Source organism: Musca vetustissima, unplaced genomic scaffold, assembly GCF_032173495.1.
Source record: "Musca vetustissima isolate MV318-11 ecotype Yass unplaced genomic scaffold, APGP_CSIRO_Mvet_v1 utg30172, whole genome shotgun sequence".
In the NCBI taxonomy this organism is placed as follows: domain Eukaryota; kingdom Metazoa; phylum Arthropoda; class Insecta; order Diptera; family Muscidae; genus Musca; species Musca vetustissima.
Genome location: NW_026889283.1, coordinates 110,303 through 127,152, shown reverse-complemented (window position 1 = coordinate 127,152; position 16,850 = coordinate 110,303). Strand labels below are relative to the sequence as shown.

Below are 16,850 nucleotides of genomic sequence, written 5' to 3'. Positions count from 1 at the left end.
GATCACACTAGTCAACAGATCAAGCGGATCATCAAGGAGGTCAAGGATCTAATGAGTGCTGCAAAAGGTAAGTGAGATTGGATTAATATAAATTAGATTTCATTGAAAAAAAAAACAATGGGCAATTAAAATTATTTTTGGAAATAATTTGAAAAATTGTCAGACCTGAGAACAATCGAAACTATTTATGAATGAAACCCAGAATACTATGTATATGTAATACTATTTGTATGGATATGTGAACCTAGTGATCAATCGCTTAGAGTGATATTTGATACTTAACTAATTCGAAAAATCTTAAACCTAGTAAAATCTAAAACCTTATAGCTGGTTCATTAATCTGTCTTCTCCGTGTTACATTTCGTAATGGTCGGGTCATAATTTTGAATCCTGGTCGCTCTAAACAAAAAATAAATTTCGCCAAGTCAGATAATGCATATATCATTTGGAGCTGAAAATACCGCTTAAGCTAGACTCATATGGAGAGGTCTCCTACTTATCCACTTATGTTTGAAAATGAGATTAATAAAACCTAAATTCGATATGCACCGACCTATGATTTTATTCCGATCATGGATAAATACTATTGATGGTTGTAATGAACAAGATTTCCAATTGAATATATTGTTCGAAGTGTCCAGTGTTTTCAAAATGTTTATACCATCCACATGGAAATATTCACCGAAGACCCCATAAACTATATATTTTCCTGATCAAAAAATTCCGTCTATTGCAATCACAATAGACCTCGCAAGATTTGTGGTAAACTTTTGGAACACACAATGCCACTACTCCTAGGATGTTTGATATTAGGATATATCGGTTTAATTCGGAAATTATCTGGTATTTTTTCAACCGAAGGTGTTGCAATTCCCCATTTTTATACCCTACACAACTAAAACTAAAAGTTTGTAACGCCGCGAAATATTGGTCCTAGACCCACCTTTAAGTATATCGATCGTCATATCTCGACTAGCTGAGTCGATCTAGACATGTGTGTCCGTCCGTCCGTCTGTCCATTATAATTTGTAAACACGATACAGGCCACAGTTATGGACCAATCTTCACGGAAAAAATAAGCATGCCTGTTTTGATAAGGATCGGTCAATATTTAGCGGGTCAAATGGACCCCAACTTTTGTGTGAAAAATGACAAATTTTGTATTCTATTGCCTATATAATTGCCCCTGAAGGACATAGACCAGAGAAGTTGATTGTATATCCAAGAGGAGTGGTTGACCTTTAAATTGATACCAATTATATGGTCGTACGTACTCAGATGTGGCAGTTACACTTAAATATTTACAGGTGCTTACGTGCTGAGATATTATTTAGTAACCCATTACCACACTAGAGGGCGGAAATATGGCGCTGGTCGCTCTGAATTTTTCTAGTTGTGGTCAAGGACAACGCCTAGTATTTTCGGCGATGATCAGATAATAATTTTGGGATGTAGTGGACCGAACCCACGGTGAAGGGAATCTGGACAAGTAATTAGAAGGGATGTACTGAATATTATTAATATTCAGTGTAAGGTAGAGGTGCTGTTGACCTCTAATCGGGCAAGAGGGTGCAAATATCACGAAATATTGCCCAGGCTCAAAATAAACATCCGCAGAAAGTTAGAGTTCCGTGGAAGTTGTGTAGGGTATCATATGGTCGGCCCCGTCCGACTATACTGCTCCGCTCACTGGTTTAATATTTGAAAGTTGTTTGTTATCCCACAAAAGTGTATGTAATTTGGAATTCCGGTGAATAAAAAATTCTTCTCAGAAAATATTTATTATAGGTCCAGGATTCTACAAGTATCCCGAAGAAGTCTAGATTATGACCTCGCTTTCGACAAGTACCCATCTTTCGATATTCCTAGCAGAGGTGGATATGAAATTGTTTAAATGTCGACATGGATGTTTTAAGGTTTGTACCTGAAGTCTTACGGATGTGTCTAGGTAAAAAAATAAAATGTCAAGGTTCAGGTGAATTGCCCTGTAACATGACAGCTGAAAATGTCTAGTCATCTGATGATATGTTCAGATAGTTAGGTGCGCTTCGTAGCATGTGGCATATTCGGAGACAGAGCCGCTTATGACATTGTATTTCGTTATCGCTGTCGCCGTTCCATTGCTCTTATTTTTAGGACTTAATTTCAGTTGGGGTTTGTGTGTTTGCTGTGTCATATGAAGTGAAGAAGATTGTCGATTAAGCATTGCGGATTTAGCAGGTTGTATGTCGATAGATTCTAGCAACATTACATTAATCTGTGTTTGTTCCTACTGTAATTCATACCTTAACCTTCGAAGGTAACGACGATGTTGCTCTAGGCAGATCTGCATCTCTAGACATTAGGTCCACTCGGAAATGGCAATAATATAAAAAGGTAAATATAAATAAATATATGTAGGACGATAGTATTCGTATTGGTAGTACGGGATACCATATCAAATATCGTTGTAAATTTCATTTCATAGCATGGTCCTTCGAGCTTCTTAGACATGAATATTTGATTGCATTATAATGATTATCACTTATAGACACAAAATCCAAATATATCCTGGGTTGAAAGGTGTTGCTCACGTGCTTTGAAGTTCTGCTAAAATTTATCTTCAGAATTTGCCTTAGACCAAAATTAATTTTTTAATTTTATACAAATTTATGTCAACATTTTAATGTTAGCTTTATTTCATTTCTATATATAATTTCGCGACAAACGTTATCGGTTTGACAAAATCAAATTCATTGATGAGTTTTGTGACGTCATGCGATAAGTGATAAAATTATCAATTGAGATGGATTTTTGTTTTATGGCTATCTGTTGCTTTTTGACGATATGGTCATAAATAAAACAACAACAATAGTGACGACATATGTGAGCGTATCGTCGGTGTATTTTTGGAGATAACCTTGTCAATATTTAATGACTTATTTCATAGCATTTAATCAATTGAGTATGGAGACAATGGCTATCTGTTTAATTATTCGGCAAACATCAAATCGATGTAGAAGGTGCAATGCGAGACGAGTCTCTTGAAAATGGATATCGAAAAAAGGAAACAATAAAGAGCATTACAATTTCAATATATCAAAGAAAGAAAGAACAACAACAGAAGTTGTTGAGAGAAATTCTATTGAATATTTCTAAGAATTTTCTTAATCCTTAAAACCATTACTGCAGGGTTTTTGTTTGTTTTGCCAGAGGAAATGTTGTTGTACACATTTTTTTAAGGACACACATGTTATTTGCTCTTTCTTCTTTCTCTTCTTTTTCCACTGAAATAACACCCTCTTCCTATTTAATAGTGTCTTAGATAACATTACATGAAAATAATAGAGAAAGAAATATCACGTGACGAATTTATGAGGTTGTGGTTACAATTTGTTATGTTATTTAATTAGCAGGTGTTTTCAATTATTTATTTTCTACTTTTCTGTCTAAAAAGATTTTCACACAAAAATAACAAGTAAAGAACAAAATAATGGTTAGTTCGTCATGAATTTTTAACTCTTATTATTCTGAAATTGTAGAACATGATCAACATGTACTCGCAAATTGAAAAGCGTGAAAAATTGCAATAGAAAACATTTTTGTGTAGATTCAAACCTCAACATCAACGTTCGATCGATTAAACATATGAAATGACTAATTACATTTTTCACTTTCGAATTTTTGTTGAATATAGTACATGACATAATCTTACATCGACGTTGGCCAAATGTTCGTTGTTAAAAGTCGAGATTCGTGTTTTACTAATTTCAAAACAAGATCGAAATGTCCATATTTGATTGAATTCCACCTCATAATATAATATGAATCAGGTATGAAAAGTAATACAGGAAATTCTAAAAAGTGCTCGATTTCCTTGGAAGTATCGAAGAGATGGTTTGTTTTCTTTGTGCAAACCTTTCATACCAAATAATTTCAAATATTATCCCAAAGAGATGGATATGACGTTCCTTGTGCTGTGGGAAGGACATTTTTTACCATATAGAGAGTGACAATCCAAAAACATTTATATGTCCTAGTCGTATAAGTGGGCAAGAGTAAAATCCTTTTTAATGGAAAGACCAGCTTTGATATAAAAGCAAATTTGATGCCAAAAAAGATTAGGGCTATTTCGTCTGTAATGAGGTCCACTTATTTGAAAATGTTATCTATTTACTGAACTGGAATTATAAATTTCTATTCTGTTGGTAATCAATTTTGGTTCACCATTTGGTTTCGAAGTCCTAAAAAAGTCTGTTGGTAATCAATTTTGCTTCACCATTGGGTTTCGACGCCCTCAAAAAGTTATTGCAAACCATAGTCTCGCCTGAAAGGGTGCCATATTGAAGTTAGTGATAAGAAGAACAAACAATTTCATTTGTTTTACATTTGGCGATCACAGGAAAGTAGGAGTAGGCCTGGACCACCTCTTAGGCGAAAAAATAACGCCTAATCAATTTACTGAAGTCTTTAGCTGCCTTGTACATAGCTGATTTAGCTGCCTTGTACATAGCTGCACTTGGGATTTATCTGCCCAAACTTCACTTCTTTGGTACTTTTTCTCAAAATCCTAATTAAATATTTAGCTTAAGCACACAAATTATATCTGTAGATTTAAAATAACAGCTCAGAATAATTGTACTTATGACCTCCAACTAATTAAATTTTTTGCACTTTAGTTGCACAGGGAATATCAAATAAAAACAGTCCTCTAATCTTACCTTTAGAACAATAGTCCCTGATTTTCAATACTAGATACATAGCATTGATCGCGTATTCCAAAAAATTTAACATTGCCCACTTTTTATGCAGAAATTTGAGTTTCGTGGGCGCAGGTAAAAGATTTAAGATATCTGCCCTATTGATTTTCCTGCACAGAAATATTTGCAAGTGTTGTTTGTGCAGGTAAGTCAAAACTACTGTAGTAAAAATTGATCATAGATGATTTTTCTCATGGTTAATATATTAAATATTGAAATTTAGTTTCCCAAATTCGACTTTTCACAACCGAATTTCGAATTTCTTTAAACAATTTTGATTTACTGCACTCAAAGTCGGCTTAAGCATCCCTAATCTGTTTTTTCAGTGCAACTAAAAATAATCAATTCTCATCTCACATATATTTACTATTTTTTTCTTGTTTAAAATATCGCCTGACTTTTGATCGTTTTGTGCAGTATTTACGAGAGACACGATCATATTTTTTATGGCTACTTACATGACTGCTTAACTTGTTGGCGTTGTTTTTGTTGCTGTGCAAATAATTATCCATGATATTGTTGTAAACAACAATAATTTCAAGGGAATTTCTCGCCATTAAAGCCGAACCTTGAGGGAGTTTTCTTCTTCGTCGTGAGATTAAACAGCCTCGCTTCACAATGACCCTTTCGTCTTCTGGTGAAGGTAATGGGAATTTCTCTGCTCACCGATATTTTGCCAAAGGTGGAGTTTTGAATTGTTCTTCGTTCAGTTAGTCAATTAACAACTACAACAACAACAACGGCTACCAACATTTTGGGACAAAACATTTTTTCATTAACACAGATCGGCAATAACAATTCTTAAAGTTAAGAAAAAAAATAGTGATATGGCCATAGGCGGGGTGTGCGTGCATGATGATGGCTTGTGGAGAAAAATGTTTAGAATTTCTGAGAATCTGTTGTCGTAGTCATGTAATTTTTTCTTAAATAAAATAGAAAATACTTAAACAAAGATGTGAAGCTGAGAAATTACCATCACTGCTGCTGCTGGTGGTGGCGATAAGAGTAGTCAGATAGTCTATTCCGTCAGTCACTTGTGCACTTTGCCTCGTTCGTTTCATGGTTCAGGGAATGCTTAACAATGTGTGTGTGTGTTTTTTCTCTCTAGAGATAAAGACAAAATACTTCAAGAATGAATATTAATTTTTATCTCAATTTTTGTATATTACATTTTGTTTTGTTGTTATTCGAGTGATGCTGGTTTCAGTGGTTTATGGGGGAATTTCAATGCATTCTTATCTTGGTTGTGTTGATCGTAAGTATTTTTAATACTAAAGTAAATGTTGTTTTATTTATGGAATATGTATAGGAAAAAGTACTTTTATGTCATTAAAAGGTCAATTAAAATAAAAAAGTCCCGGCATACTATAGATAAAAATTATATGCTTTACCATTTTCTATAAAATATATTGGTGTTGAAGTATTATTGAAAATAGTTATCAATTGTGGGGATTTTTTTATATCAGCAAAATGAGTTGAAATCGGATCGCTGTGGTCTACAACTCCTGAAAGTATTTTGATCTTGAATAATTTTTGATACTCCAAGAGTAAAATTTTATATTTTATGGAGAAAATTGCACACACCAGCTATGCTGTAAAGGAAATTATCTAATGATAAACTGAAGGTTTCAGAAGTTTTGGTGTGTAAATTCGATGCACTTCTTTCTCAGAGAGAATATAGCTATGCTGTAAAGAAAATTATCTAAAAACCAACGGAAGTTTTTGTCTATAAGAGGTTCACTTCTTCGTTGGGCAGGATGTTTAATGTTGAGTCTGCTGATACTAAATTTTGTATCACCATTTGGAATCGGCTTCAGTGCCAAATTGATCTTAGTTCTGCATTACCTCTTGAAGGAAAAGATAAAATCTAATCGATTTACTGAAGTGTCAGTTCAAATGGTGGGACTGTTTGATGGCAACATTTCTATAGAATTTGGAATCGAAATGTTCAAAAAGCGTAGTATACGGGATAATATCCGAATAATGTCCTGTGTAGAGATTAATTACTTTAAATCGAAGTATAGATGATCTTTTATAAATCTTCTATATGCAGGACTTTTATGAGGATGATCTAGGAAGCCAGGGCTCTATTAACCGTAAATTTTTTGAGGTGTTTTCTTTTCCCCTAATCGGGGGTATTCAAATATTTTACTAAACTTTAAACGTTTTCGTGACAAACTTCTCCATTTCAATAAATATTTGCCTCTTGCTCCATATTTAATTTGAAATTTTTGAGATTCGTTGATAACGACTGAATGCTTAATGGAGGTGTAAGTGATTTGGCATGTCACCATTTATTTTTAGATCAACAATCAAAAGTAGATCTCCCAAAAACTTTGCTTAAATTAATATTTATTTTTCTAAATTGCCAATCCATTTACCAATCCATTACTCAGTGCTCTGCTATGAAAACAGAAGCAATAAATTTCATAATTATTTTTCTTCAATTTTTTTGTTGGTTTTGCAAAATCTTTTGTTTTAAACTTTGTTCAATGCCAAAATAATTGGCTTAGTTTGAAAATATTAATCTCACCATAAAATAACTATGACAAAATAATTGCTATTTAAGAAAACTAACCAACAAAGAGAGATAAAACAAAACAAATGACTTCAACATCCGACTTGGACAATTATTTAAACTAGAAACCAGAAATAACAGCAACAAAACTTAGACAAAAACAATATTTACAATCGAAATCTGAGCCAATCAACGAATGACTCAGTCTGAAGTCTAAAATACAAAAACAAAAAAAAAAAAAACAAAAAACATTGCAATTTGCAATATCAAATATAATTGGTGTTGAGTGCAATAAGTCAAAATGTTAGGAATTGTTTACGAAACACTGTAATTTATATAGAGGTTTAACTGTTAATGTTTTAAATACAATTGGAATCGGTTATAACGACGGTCCCGAAAAAAGTTCAGACTTTATTTGATGTCTCAATGGCTGATAGCTACGAATTTCATTGGTCCCTTTCGATAATTGTTAGGAGCGATTTCGATAGTAGTTAAAAAAATCACTGTTTTCGAGCGACCGACAAGTAAAGAGGTTGATTGTCTGGTTAAAAACGCTAGTAAAAATATTACAAAGGCCACGACCAACAACTTCTTGAAAAACGAATGTGTTATCCACTTTAAAAACCCCTCAAAGAAAACTGTAAACATATTTGACAAAAGCTCAAGACTGATACCGTACCAGGGATTTTTTGCCTAAGTATACATGCGACTTTGCAAGGCCTGAATATGAATACAATAGAACCATGACTATATAAAGGTTAAGTATATATGATTTTTACAATTATAAACTGAGTCTGTATTGGGGATTCTTCCAAATAATAGTGTAGTTTCCACGACACTGAGGTACATACAGTGGTGGCCACAGAATTAAAACATTTACTGTGGTAAACATTTTTTGATCAGCCCTCGATTCGTTTGAAGTATTTTTGAAAATTTTTTAATTCAGAACACTTCGATATACTGCACTTAAGAGATTTAGTGTGGAAATGGAAAATTATTTCATGCAATTTTTCCATAAATAACGGTTTTTATGAAAATACATCGACTTTGAAGTGGCCATATAATTAAAACATTGTGTAATTTTTTACTTTACTGCATTTTTTTTTCATATTTTTTAAAAAAGCTCTTTAATTTAGTTAAATTATGTAAACTAAGCACCGATAAAATCATTTACTGATAAAAATTTTTGAAAAAAATCTGTAAAATCTATCAAAATTGCCAACAATTTGTACAGTACACCTAACATTCAGAAAATCACCTTTATTATAGAAAATAAAGGTCCGAATGCACCAGAAATTGCTAGAATTAGTAAAAAACAATAAATAATTCTCAAAATAAATAAATATTTGAAATAAAAACTCAAAAAATGGGAATTAACCTAAAGGAACGATTCAATTTCAATAGCCTTTACTGAAGAAGGCCGGAATATTTTTGCAGTATGTGAGAAAATATCGATTGATATTGGTATTTATTATATCAAATCGATTGTTCGAGTAGTACAGAATATATTTTATCAAAAAATATACCAGTCACAACAGAAAGAACAGAGATCAATGCCTATGTTGACGAGTAAAAGATTCCGCCACACAGCAGCATTTTTGATGCTCAACACAAGACTTTAAATATTTGTCAAATTGTAAAATTTTTCTTTCTTTTAGGCTAAAATAGATTAAATGGGCATTATTCTCTCCAAAAAATATTATTTTGGAAAAATATTGTCATGTTCAATAGATTTGAAGGGTCAAGAGTTAACCATCAAACATGCTGCTGTGTACCAGAAACGTTTTCTCGTCAACATAGGTGTTGATCTCTGTTCTTTCTGTTGTGACTGGTATATTTTTTGATAAAATATATTCTGTACTACTCGAACAATCGATTTGATATAATAAATACCAATATCAATCGATATTTTCTCACATACTGCAAAAATATTCCGGCCTTCTTCAGTAAAGGCTATTGAAATTGAATCGTTCCTTTAGGTTAATTCCCATTTTTTGAGTTTTTATTTCAAATATTTATTTATTTTGAGAATTATTTATTGTTTTTTACTAATTCTAGCAATTTCTGGTGCTTTCGGACCTTTATTTTCTATAATAAAGGTGATTTTCTGAATGTTAGGTGTACTGTACAAATTGTTGGCAATTTTGATAGATTTTACAGATTTTTTTCAAAAATTTTTATCAGTAAATGATTTTATCGGTGCTTAGTTTACATAATTTAACTAAATTAAAGAGCTTTTTTAAAAAATATTAAAAAAAAAATGCAGTAAAGTAAAAAATTACACAATGTTTTAATTATATGGCCACTTCAAAGTCGATGTATTTTCATAAAAACCGTTATTTATGGAAAAATTGCATGAAATAATTTTCCATTTCCACACTAAATCTCTTAAGTGCAGTATATCGAAGTGTTCTGAATTAAAAAATTTTCAAAAATACTTCAAACGAATCGAGGGCTGATCAAAAAATGTTTACCACAGTAAATGTTTTAATTCTGTGGCCACCACTGTATATCTATCCGCGCATGCAATTGTCTTATTTGGGTATGATGTGATCTATGATCTTGTGTTTTATAACTAAGAAATAATAATATGGACTTATTTGGAACTATGGTCTTTTTGTTCAAGAATTGCGTCATGATGCCGAAAATACTAGGAGATTTCAAACTCGTGTTCTGCAATATCGAAGTTCATAGCTTAACCACCAGGTTGATATGGTTGCCTGCCACACATTTGATATATGGACCCTCACAGCCATTCTATCACTGTCTTCGATGTAATGAGGTCGCCTATAGTCAGTTGCAGTGGTAGTTTTTAGTAAACTGCATTATCCTTTAATGAAAATCATATGTAATTGTGAAAGATGTTTATAATAACTTTTTTATTTAGAGCATCCGTAAATCTAAATTTCATACCCTACCCATTTTAATGCAAAAAAATCAAAAAACAATTTGCAAAATTGCGTGTGGTCTGAACAATCAGTGGCAACATTAATAATAATAAGACGTCGAGTGTGTTTTCCTTAATATATATTTTTTAATAACAATAATGATGGTATTAAACAGTAACAACAACAACAAAACAGAAACTCACAAAAGCAAAATAATGACAATGGCATACAATACAGCAGCAGCAACAAATGAACATGGTTCACTTGTTCAAACTGACACAAACACACTTATACATTCAATAAAACTACGAACAACTACAACAAATCACAACGGCATCAGTCAACAGAGCAGCAACAGCTGTAGTAGTAGTAGCACCATTAATGAGACCCCAATGTATTAAAGAAAACAAAACCAAACAAAATAACAACTACAACGACATTAATCGAAGACATACCGACGGACAGAGCCGACGCACACGGACAGCAATGACGGCGACGTCGCTGTTGCATTCACTGAAACAAGTGGTTGGCATTGAACGAATGAACGTAACAACGAATTGGGCTAAAACCTCTTCCCCCATCCTTCACTTAGCAGTGCAGAGAACAAACACACAGCCACACAAGAATTGTCGAACGAATGACGAATGCAACAACAGCAACAACAAATCGAATCAGATCAAAACAAAAACAAACGAAAAACACACTTACCACCAACACCACCACCACTGTCGTTTGCTTCTACATTTAATAAAATAACATTAGAAAAAACAAATAAAACATAAACAAGACATGTGTATAGCAAATAAGAATTGGATTGAACGGGGGAGCATTATTATACTCTTGTTTGAGAGAACAAGGGGGAGAGCTTAAGTATTTAAATATTCTCGTTTGAGATCTATAACTGCATAAGTGGAATTTGTTGATAATCGATTGAGGGAGTCATTGCATATCAATAAGAGTTCAATCAATCAAAGATTTTTTGTATGGAGCCATAATTTAAAAGGTCATGATTTTTGTTTACAGAAACAATCATTGGCAAATGATGAGCAAAATGTTATATTTTTATATGCTGGAATATAGATTATTATTCATGGCTGAAATGTCGTTCTTGGTGTCACAAATCCCCGCACAACAAAGTCTAGTTTCAAATTCGTTAAACATAAAGTAAGAGAAAATCCAGCATTATAAATAACATTCCGATTTTACTTATGTAGTTTATAAAGAATATTATATGTTGAGTCTACATAAAGTATAGGGCAAAAGCTGAGCACCTCCTCAGTAATTTTTTTTAAATATTTTTCTATGAAATCAACCTTTATTTACTTTTGATGTTGCCTCCCAGGATTTATTCCGGCTTCAAATAAATCTTCTTTGGCTTGGCCGCCTACATTTAAATATTAGAGCAATGAAGTTCCGCAAAAATGTTGTTGCGTGGGAAGTTGGCGCCGCATAATTGTAATGTCACCGAAATTTAATTTCAAAAATCAAATAGTTCTGTATCTTTCCAAATGCGAAAATTTCATTTGTTTAACACTAGAACGCCGAAGGCAGTCATTTTGACCGCTTTCCCATTTCAAGTAAAAAAGCAACTGTGCATTTAATGACAATTTTTTTTAAAATTTGGTGACTTTTTGTATCTCATAGAATTACGTTTATTATAAAAAAATCACCAAATTTAAAATAAAAGTGTCATTAAATGCACAGTTGCTTTTGTACTTGAAATTGGAAAGCGGTCAAAATGACCGCCTTCGGCGTTCTAGTGTTAATCAGGGGTGCTCGAAAATTCTCAAAAATACAAGTGTGGTAAAGTAAAAAAAAAACGCTGAGACAGAATGAAAAATGAATACCTCTATGATGAAAAAATGATGATTTTAGTTCCAGAACCAACTAGTTCATCGGAACTATTCCAATAAAGGAGCGATAGGAACTAGGTCTAGTTCTTTAGTTTATACAGTTCCTTTTTCTGAGCTTGGTCCTTTTGCGATCTTGCTTATTCCTTTATTCTCATATTCTTCATTCGTGCTCGTTCGTTTTTCAGATGTTGCAACATTGTCAAAATATATAAACATATTCTCGTCAATTTATTATTGTGTAAAGAATAAAATTATATCTGAAAATAATGTATATTAAAAATATGTTGTGTTTATCGTCCTGCAATTGAGTTCTGTGGCTTCTGAATATTTTTCTAAATAGAAATTAATTAAAATCCACCTTTTTTATTTGTGCTGCATTTGTTTAGTTTTTTCAATAATAAACTCGGAACTATGTGAGCGAAAAAAAAAAAACAAAAAGAACGATAAAAGAAAGAGATGTAAAGGAAGTATGTAGGATTTGGAAATATATATGGAGCAAATGAACTATTTTAAGGAACTAGCTTCTTTGTAAAAAAGGACCGAGAAATATCGATCCGCCCCGTAAACTAGATTGCTAAACTCTAATAATAAATATAAATGACCTGATAGCATGACACGACTCACCCACTATTTGTCCAAAAAAGACTATTGAAACTGTATATCTATTTCGACCACCCTATGTTTATCCTTACTGTTACAATTTTTGTGCATATCCTTCATTAGCAATATTTTCAATGTCTGTATAAAATATAAATAATTAAATACATTCGATATCCTTTCCTTTCCCCATTTTAAAAATGCACCACATATTAAAAAAAACTAAAAATCAAGTGCTAATTGTTACAGTGTGTTATCCCTGGATTAGAAGTAGGAGAAATGGAGATAGAGGTGCTAAATCGAGTTGATGTGTACATTTTGTTTACATTAAAACGATTTCGCACTTGTAATGGCACTTTTGTATTGTTGCCCTTCACTTTAGTTTTTCAAGAGTCGACCCCTGGCGATATCGACAAACACACATACAGACATTCATTCAATCAACAAAGGTTGTTTGTTTAATGATGGTTCGGTTCATTTGTTTGACCGACCAAGTGTTCTGAGCATTTTAGTTAACATTTATACGTTGTTATTTATTTTTCTCTAGCACTACTGCTGATGGGGTTGTTGTTATTGCTGTTGTCGTCGTTTTGATGTTGCTGTAATAGTTGTATCTACTCGTATCTGTGTGTTCAACTTGCGGTCTTAATAAGTATTTGCTATTTGTTATTTTCCATTTCATTTTGTTCTCTTTGCTTTTTATCTCGTTACAACATCCATTCGTCCATCCGTACCCCTCCATTTGCAACCTGTATAAATAACAATTTGCACATGCGATACGATACTACGACGTATGACCGACCGAACATCAATAGAAACGCAGACGCACACACACACATACAGAACTGTAAACTCATATTTAGTCGATACAACGTTGTAGCTATCAAATGGAATCGATAGGAAGAGGAGGTATTGGCTGAATGGCTGGCTATCTGGCCAGAGGAATATTTAAACTTGAAGTGTGAATAAGGCAAAGGTAAACAAAGGTGCTAAAAACGAATAGCTGGGTATTATTGCCAGTATTAATAAATATCAGCACGAGTGTCTGTTCAGTTAAATGTTTATTTGTCGTATATTGTTTATTAGGGTGGATGAAGATGGGAACAAGTTGAGTTTAGGGGCTCATCTCGGATTTTTCTGAAAATTTTGATACAGGTAGATCTCGTCACCCTGACCATAATTCCCGAGATATGGACCTCTGAAGCTCCGAAATTCCTATGCTCATAACATCGTTATTTATGAATCGATGAAGGTAATATTAGTATGATATACATTATATTTTCCATTAAATTCGTCTTAATTAAAAATTATCCAAAACAGCCGGCCTTCGGCCGGGGATTTATGACTTTCTCCTATGCTTCTCTAAATATCCGTCAATATTACCATTATCGGCCCATGAATGTCAAACTTATGAGCATATGAATTCCGGAACTTTAGAGGTCCATATCTCGGGAAATATTGGTTTCCCCATGAATGTCACATATTTTCGTGATCAAGGAGACGAGATCTACCTGTGGTAAAAATTTCAGAAAAATCGGAGATGAGCCCCTAAACTCAACTTAAGCCTGAAGATGAAAGGGAAATAATCGTAAGATATACTGATTTTAATTAATAATGGCTCAGATAATTGATCTTTTGCACTTATCTGATAATAGATTGGCTTATGTGGTATATTTGAGTGAAACAATTGAATTTTGAGAATTTATTCTAAATCCTTCAAAATGATGACTCAATAATTTCGGGTTAGCTAATTGATTCATTCCTTAAAATTAGATTACCGAAAAATTTGCTTTTACTTTCAATCGAACTTAGCCCAACATTACCAAAATATTTGTCTTAGTCATGGAAATGAAAACAAGTTTTGTTTTTTTCATTCCACACACAAAAAGTGAAGTAATTTACGTAGCAACCCATAGGTGTATATATAATTTTTTGTGTGTTTTTAAAGCAATTGACTGAATAATTTGTCATAGTAACCGTTAATGCGTTAATGTAGTTCCACTTATATACCGTCATACTGAGCAGTCTCGACCAACAACAATATCAACTACCAAAAAAAAAAAAAGAGCAAACAAATAAACAAATCTGAATGTCACGTTCCGGTGATTACCACTCTTTCAACATCAAGTGAAAGTTGAAGTTCAACATGTCTGAGTATGGGCTGTTGATGCTTCTTTGGGGTTTGTTTCGTTTTCAATAGGGAAGAAATAATCATTCAATTTTTGTTTTATGAAATGTACTGAGGCAAAATATTCTTTAAAAAATTACTTACAAATTGTTTTGAAATATTGAGTAGGTTTCGAAGTATAACAACAAGTGCTTTAAGGCAAAGAAAATGAACCAAATTTGGTTTTAAAACTCATGGTGTTTCTTTCATCTCGATATTTTAGGGATAGGATCAGAAAGCATTAATAATTAATAAGAATGCCAGTCACTGGACTAATTATTTTCCAAAAATACCCAATCAAATCAATTTAAAAATATATTTTCAAACTTTCTTCTATGTACAAAACTGGGTTTAAATAACCATATTCAGATGGGCAACAAGAATTCGTACTATAACCTTAACGGAGCACACATTGAACATATATGGAGTGATCCAAAAGATGGTAAACTATATTTGATCAAATTGGAGTAAGAGGAAACATTGATATAGGATCATTGGAAACATTGATGATTTGCAAATAGATGTTCAGTTTTGAGTATAAGGGCGAAAACCCCATCGAACCATTTATCAGCTGGTTTCCCTCTTGGATATACTATCAATTTCTCAGCACTTTGTCCTTCAGAATACAGTGTAGTTTGGGTCGTAATAGTAGTCTCTAGAGCGACCAGAAAAACTGACACACATTTACCGATCATAACAAAATACAATAGCGGTCTCCAGAACCCATCCTACATGCAAAATTTGGTGATGATTGATTTGTAACTGTGACGATTGGACAGACGACGGATACACATGTCTAGATCGACTCAGCTAGTCATAATATGACGATCGGTATATTAAAAGGTGGGTCTAGGACCAATATTTTGCGGCGTTGCAAACTCATGGGGCCACATAAAGCTATAACACTTTTACAACATAGTTGTGCCGGGTAAAAAAAATATTTTAAATAATCTTATCTGTAAAACCAGTGAGCGGAGCAGTATAGTCGGACAGGGCCGACCATACGATACTCTACACAACTTCCACGGAACTCTAACTTTCGGCGGATGTTTATTTTGAGCCTGGGCAATATTTCGTGACCTCTAATCAATCGGTCACCCTCTTGCCCGATTAGAGGTCAACAGCACCTCTACCTTACACTGAATATTAATAATATTCAGTACATACCTTCTAATTACTTGTCCAGATTCCCTTCACCATGGGTTGTGTTGTGATGTTCGGCTTATAATTGTGGCCTATAGATCGACTCGAAAAAAACACAAAAAAAAAGTAAGTCTTCGGTCCACTACATCCCAAAATTATTATCTGATCATCGCCGAAAATACTAGGCGTTGTCCTTGACCACAACTAGAAAAATTCAGAGCGACCAGCGCCATATTTCCGCCCTCTAGTGTGGTAATGGGTTACTAAATAATATCTCAGTACGTAAGCACCTGTAAATATTTAAGTGTAACTCCCACATCTGAGTACGTACGACCATATAATTGGTATCAATTTAAAGGTCAACCACTCCTCTTGGATATACAATCAACTTCGCGGGTCTATGTCCTTCAGGGGCAATTATATAGGCAATATAATACAAAATTTGTCATTTTTCACACAAAAGTCGGGGTCCATTTGACCCGCTAAATATTGACCGATCCTTATCAAAACAGGCATGCTTATTCTTTGGCCCGATCCCCTTCTCCATGTAAAATTTCGATGTTCGCGCCATAATTGCGGCCTCTGGAGCGACCAGAAAAACCGACAAAAATTTAGTATTTGGTCCATTTCATCCCCTAAATATTAACTGATCTTTACCAAAAACAATAGGGGTCTTCATTGGCCAGAACCCATCCTACATGCAAAATTTCGTGAAGATTGGTCCATAACTGTGGCCTGTATCGTGTTTACAAATTATAATGGACAGACGGACGGACGGACACACATGTCTAGATCGACTCAGCTAGTTGAGATATGACGATCGGTATACTTAAAGGTGGGTCTAGGACCAATATTTCGCGGCGTTACAAACTTTTGGGGCTGCACAAAGCTATAATACCCTGACAACATAGTTGTGTAGGGTATAACTAATGATTATGTGTCTGA

General features: G+C 33.5%; 1 protein-coding gene across 1 annotated transcript in view; it reads left to right on the top strand.

Moving 5' to 3' along the window:
* Positions 1–6: 6 nt before the first annotated feature.
* The window catches only part of LOC133336970 (rho GTPase-activating protein Graf-like), a gene marked incomplete at its 3' end in the record, with an annotated part of 126,590 nt that continues 109,746 nt past the window's right edge, over positions 7–16,850 (top strand). The window contains exon 1 of the mRNA XM_061545228.1: positions 7–67. Coding sequence (XP_061401212.1) covers positions 52–67 — 16 coding nt within the window. The remainder of the gene's footprint in view (positions 68–16,850) is intronic.